This window comes from Myotis brandtii, unplaced genomic scaffold, assembly GCF_000412655.1.
Source record: "Myotis brandtii unplaced genomic scaffold, ASM41265v1 scaffold143, whole genome shotgun sequence".
NCBI classification, from domain to species: Eukaryota; Metazoa; Chordata; class Mammalia; order Chiroptera; family Vespertilionidae; genus Myotis; species Myotis brandtii.
The window spans coordinates 100032-106792 of NW_005355115.1; the positions used below are offsets into that span (position 1 = coordinate 100032).

At 36.0% G+C, this 6761-nt stretch overlaps 1 protein-coding gene across 3 annotated transcripts in view; it reads right to left on the reverse strand.

The window, feature by feature from the left end:
• Positions 1 to 3710: 3710 nt before the first annotated feature.
• MUT (methylmalonyl CoA mutase) overlaps positions 3711 to 6761 on the reverse strand; it is a 60149-nt gene continuing 57098 nt past the window's right edge. For all 3 annotated transcript variants that reach the window (XM_005860918.2, XM_005860917.2, XM_005860919.2), the window contains exon 13: positions 3711 to 3996. In XM_005860918.2, coding sequence (XP_005860980.1) covers positions 3868 to 3996 — 129 coding nt within the window. In that variant the 3' untranslated portion in view covers positions 3711 to 3867. The remainder of the gene's footprint in view (positions 3997 to 6761) is intronic.

Below are 6761 nucleotides of genomic sequence, written 5' to 3' on the forward strand. Positions count from 1 at the left end.
GGTGCATCTAAGCAGATTATTTAAAGAGATGTGCTTTTTCTGAGAGTGTTTATAGCACCTATGAGCCTCTGGGATGAACATCATTTCAGTGTTTCAATGATATAGAATAATCCTGGACTTAGGGAGACACCTACAGGTACAACAGAAAAAATTAAAATGAGAAACTAAGAACCAGAAAACCATAGCATTATGTTTAAGCAGGAAAAGCAAAGTGATTTTTCTTCAAAAGTATTTGTAAATGCTCAGAGCATTTTTCATAATGATCAGTACAAATGAGAAAATACCTTAATAACAACTATATAGATTTTTAAATCTTCTCTCTCACGTGTAGGCTACTTAAAAAAATCAAGCTTTGTCTAATGGCCTACAGAATGGTCCATAATTCTTTTAAAACGAGGCAGAATTTACCTATTAGAAATAACATTAGCTTTTATCATAATCATCATCGTCGTCATCATTTTTTTACCAACTACCAAATAGCACAAGTATATTTAGATATTCATTACTTCAATAAGTATTTTTCTTCATTTAAAATAAAATATTACTGGGAAAATGAACATAGTCTACATTAGCAGACATTTATGCCTTAACAAATGGTTCTATTAAATTCCTTATTTATTTTTTAAAAATGGGTTTTTTTAGTACTGTGAGGTGGAGAGGAACTTAAAGGCACTAGTGGAGGGTGGTGTAACATCTGGCATAATTTCGTCTGCGGCTAGATCTGGAGATCTTTAACAACCCCCATCTCTCCTCTCCTTTACTTGCATATCCCTCCCTGAGATGGAAACCACAGCAAGGAGAATTCATCCTGGTTTCTTTTGCTTGGTTACTCTCTTTCCCTTACTTCTGGGCAGCTTTCACTCAGAAAGGATGCCTCCTAAACCTCTCCTCCACTTCCTATATTGCTATTGTAATATCTGTATAACACTTAAATTTCCAATAAGTTTCAGGGAAAGGATTTTGATGTCTTCTGAGACCCCTAAAGATATCATTCCAGTGTACTTCTAAAACCCAAACAGCTTCCCATGCTGTTCTGACAAAAAGATCGTTGAAAACAAATCTCAAAATTTTATGTTTCCTGCTTTTGACATTATTCCTGTGTATATCCAGTCATCAAATAACCACACATCCAAAAAGGTCCATAGGTCGCCACCGCCGCTGCCACCATCAAGACCATGATGGGAAGACTCACTGCTTTCCTCAAGAATGTCATGTCTTCCATCATTAAGGCCTCGCTAGAATTCTGCCCCCTCAGTCCCTACACCCCCAGGGCCCAAGCTTGGAGTGGCTGAAAAAACTCTGAACACCTCCACTGACAGGGAGGAGGTCCCCTCCACTGTGGCCCCCAATAAAAATGTGAAAACAAAAACAAACAAAAAGTCCACAAAGGAACAACCAAAATAGGTGAGGAAACAGCAGATTCCACACAGCAATCTTCCAAAATAAGATCACAGCCTCCCCACCTTTGCCATCTCTGAGCAGTACCTAAGCAGACAAGTGCATTACTTAGAATTTCTCTCTTCCATTATTGTAACAGTCTCATAACTCTTATCTCCATCTTGCCCCTTAAAAGGCATTTGCCACACAGCTACTGTGCTAAAAACACAAGTCTTATCAGGTTACTTCTGTGGTTAAAACCCTTATATGATTCTGTCTTTATCTACAGGATAAAGTCCAAATCCCTTAACTGTACAAATCTCTATATGTGACCTTCTTAGTGTTATGCCTTACCATTCATTCCTTTTAAATAATAACAATAATTAACATTTATAAAACATGTACCATGTCAAGACCGTCCTAAATACTTTTTATTGTAGTAAAATACACATAATATAAAACTGGCATTAAACATTTTTCAGTGTACGGTTCTGTGGCTTTACGTACAGTCACATTTTTGTGCAACCATCATCACCATCCGTCTCTGAAACTGTTTTATCTACTCCAACTGAAACTCTACACCCATTAAACACTAATGCCTCATTCCCTCTTCTCCCCAGGTCCTGGCAACCACCATTCTTTCTGTCTCTGCAAATTTGACTATCCTAGGTACCTCATAATTGAAATCATATATTTGTCCTTTTGTGATTGGCTTATTTCACTTAAATATCATCAAGATTCATCTAGGGCAGGGGTGGGCAACCTTTTTGTGAGTGCGTGCCAAAACCAGCAAAATCTCTGACTCAAAATTCTTCTGCATGCCAACCCTAATTTTTTGAGAACATGTTACGCCTACTTGATATCTCTTAAGGTGTACGTATGTGAAGAACCTTGAAGAAATAATAAAATTCATTCGAGCGACAAAAGCACAGTATATGATGATGAAAAATACATTTATTTTTTAATGTATACATGTTATGTAAAATTATTTATTTATCTAAGATGCACCTACACTGAATTTATCTGAAAAATAAAAAAGTCAATATTAAGAAAAAAACTGTAAATGGAAGATTATAAGAGAGGGTTTCGCGTGCCAGCAAAAGTTACTGACGTGCCATGTTTGGCACACGTGCCAGGGGTTGCCCACCCCTGATCTAGGGTGTTGTATATATCAGAATTTCCTTGATTTTTAAGGCTGTATAGTATTCTTATGTAAGTATGTATGTACTACATTTTATTTATCCATTCATCTGTCAATGGATCTTGGGTTGCTTCAATCCTTTGGCTACTGTGAATAATGTTGCTATAAATATAGGTGTACAAATACCTGTTTGAGTCCCTGCTTTCAATTCTTTTGGATATATACCCAGAAGTGGAATTGCTGGGCCATTTGGTAATTGTTTTTTTAAAAATCATACCATTCCCCATAGTAGCAGCATTACTGTACATTCCCACCAGCAATGTACAGGGGCTCGGTGATACATAATTTTACATGTCAACCTGACGCCATGGGGTGCCCAGATTAAATATTCTTTCTGGTTCTGTGTATTAGGCTGTTCCTGGATGAGCTTAACATTGAATTAGTGGACTTAGTCAAGTCCCACTGTGGACAGGTTTCGTCCAATCTGCTAAGGGCCTGGATAGAACAAAGGCAGACGACGTAGGGATTCTCCCCTCTTTCCCGCCTAACTGGGATTTACATCATGGGCTCCTTTCATTCTCAGGCGTTCAGATATGGGCTGAATTATATCACTGACTTTTCTAGATGTATAAACCATGGCCTTTCTACACTCTCAGCTCACATTGTCATTCTGAGGAAGCCATACTCACAACCAAAACACTTTCATGTTAGGAATATTCATAAATATCTATCCACTCTCCCAGGTCTTGAGCCAAGTCCAGCAATAACAAGGCCACATGTTCATGCTCAGGAAGAAATTAGACCAAAAATATTCTGCCGTTTCCCTCCCATTACAACCTTCTGATTTAATCTTCTTACTGAGGTAATCCTAATAGAATGTGGCTGAGAACCATAACTACAATCTATTTCCCTACATAAATACTCACCCACTATATTTTCCAAGATAGATATAATATTTTTTTACTCACATATGGATTTTATTTTCTGGTGTTCAAGTCAATATAATGCTAAATTGAAAATGGGACTAGTCAGATTTTTTTTAAGGTACAATTTAATTCTTAAAATAGAAAGTAAATAGATTTACAAGTAATATTTTTTTAAAAACATGATTTTTTTAAAAGAACACCTTTGTCTAGAGTTTCTGGTAAAGCAGTGAGCATGTGTTATTGAGAGTTTTTTAGGATAATTTTTTAAGTGAAATTGAACATACATAAGAATGGCAACATTCTTATAAGTCAGGTGTTTTAATGTAAAGCTTTCAGGAAAGCATATATACGGTGTTGAATAATTTCTTCTTTAATCATCATTGAAAGAATATTTTAGAAAAAAGCTAAAACAGAAATAGGATGTTACATAGATTGCTGCTTCTTTTCCAAACACTTCTCAATATCATCAAGCACTTGAACAGCAGCCTTTGGAATTCGTGTGCCAGGACCAAATACATTGGAAACACCAACTTCAAACAGAAATTCATAATCCTGTTGAAAGAATTTGTTTAATTAATAGAAACAATAATATTTTTAATTTCAAACAAATGAAACAAAAGAACAATACTTGCTTTCTTTTTTCTTTGTCCCCAGTACCCCAAACTTTCTCCACTAATACACTAGTGGCATTTGGGGGTGAAAACTCTTCCTTGATTGGGACTGCTAAAAACCACTAGCACACCCTTATATTCCAAGTCATTAAAAGAACAAAACACATTCTGCCCATTTCCCAAACACCCTGCTGTTTGTTCATTAGTTTATTTTAAACAAAGTCAAAGTTTGAGTGAAAATATTCCCATGACACAAATACTCCTCCAGGCTTTAGGCTGTTTCAATATTGGAATATTTATTGCTATAATAATATCAAGTTTAGGACACGCTTAAAAGCCCTGATCCTCAATCACTAGGGCAATTATATATTTGAGGACATTCTGGTTTGTGCTATTGCAGCACAAACCTTTTTCTTTTCTTGTGAGTATTTTTTTTTAATTGAAGTATAACTGACATATAACATTGTATTAGTTTCAGGTACATAACAATGATTTGATATTTGTATGTACTGCAAAATTATCACCACAATATGTCCAACTAACATCCATCACCACAGTTACAAAATTGTGTGTGTGTGTGTGTTGAGAACTTTTAAGATTTATTCTTTTGCCATGGCTGGTATGGCTTAGTTAATTACAGCATCATCCTGTGCATCGAAGGGTCTCGGGTTGGATTCCCAGTCAGGGCAAATACTGAGGTTCTGAGTTGGATCCCCAGTTAGGTTGCATACGTATGGGAAGCAACCAACTGATGTTTCTTTCTTTCTCTTTCTCTCTCCCATTCCCTCTCCCCCTCTTCTTTTCTGTCTCTCTAGAATCAATGAAAAACATATTCTCAGGTAAGAATTTTTTAAAAAAGATTTATTTAGTAACCTTCAAATGTGCAATGCAGTATTAACTATTGTCACTATGCCATACATTACATCTCCATGGACATTTGTACTTTGTGACTCCCTTCACCCATTTTCACCCACCCTCTGTCTCTGGCAATCATCAATCTGTTCTTCCACATGTAAGTGAGATCATATGGTATGGTTTTTCTCTGTCTGACTTATTTCACTGAGCATAACACCCTCTAGTATTGTCACAAATAGCAAGGTTTCATTCTTTGCATGGCTTAATAATATTCCATTGTGTATACAGACCACATTTTCATGGAGGTTCATGTTTTCCTTTTCTTCAGATAAATGCCCAGAAGTAGAATTACTAGCACATATGGTAGTTCTATTTTTAATTTTTTGAAAAACCTCCATAGTATTTTCTATAGTGCCTGCACCAATTTACATTCCCACCAACAGGGTACAACAGTTCCCTTTTCTCTACATCCATGCCAACACTTGTTATTTTTGTCTTTTTGATAACAGCTATTCCAACAGGTGTGAGGTAATACCTCATTGTGGTTTTGATTTGCATTTCATTGATGATTAGTGATGTTGAGCACCTTTCACCTGTTGGCCATCTATATGTTTTCTTTGGAAGCATGTCTATTCAGATACTCGAGCCATTTTTAAATCACTCTTTGGTTATTGCAGCACCCATTTTCATTATCAAGTGATCGATCATATTTGGATGATAAATTATATGGTCATGCTAATTATCCCCCAACTATTTCTTTTCTGTCTCTATTACTTCCTTATAATATTCTTGTAATACTATAATCCTGCAATAGCACTTAACCCATCTCATTGAAGTTTACTCCTAGTCTATGACTTCTAAGGACAAGATCACATCTAAGCATCTTTATATCCTCAGTTCGTGGCACATAAAGGTGCTGAAAATATGCTATCGCTCTTGGGCAGATGCTATAGATTTAAAAGTTCATAAGAAAACTTGATAAAACATGTAATAACAATTATCTCCAAATTGGGGATGGTTAGATTGCTAGGTATCGTCTATCTTTTCTAACAATGCTATGTACCATTTGTTCTGACATCCAAGTTATGGATTTGGAATGGAGGACTCAACTAGGAGAGGACTGTGAAATGTTGCCACTGGAGAAAGGGTCCTTGACTTATCTAAGCCTAACGTAAGCCTTGCAAATGTATTTTACTGAGAGGATAAAATGTTAGAAACAAGTGAATTTGAGTAAAGGGCACGCCAGTGTGCTTTGTACTATTTTCATTTTGTACCCTATCTATTAGTTTGAAATTATTTCTAAATAAAAAGTTATTATGAAGTGTCTTCCACTGAGCTGGGCCAGGCATATCACATTGTCTGCTTCATGATGGAAGTGGGCAGCATGAGACTGCTAATTTTGCCTAAAGTACTTGGAAGCCACTGTTGTTAAAGGGGTTAGAAGATCCTGAAGGTGAGGGCAAACCACATTTATTTAATCAGGCCCCAGAAACTATAAGCTCCACAATGGCAGTTGCTAAATCTGTTTAATTAACCACCATATATTAGTGCTATCTAATTTAAAATCTATGCATCTTTCAATCAGGTAATACAACACTTTATATATTTACTACAAACAAATAATAAGAAAAATGCATGGGTACTGACTGCTGTAATTATAACAGATACCCATATTAACACTCAAGTGTGTCATTACAGAAAATGATACTTAGTCTTTAAACTCAGAGGAAAAAAGTACAGGAAACACCTACAGATATTCCAAGTGATTCAAATATCCAGAGTTAATACAACTTGTGAAATATATTCCTTGAAAATGTCTGCTTACTCATATAACAAGCCTGTGGGTTTTGG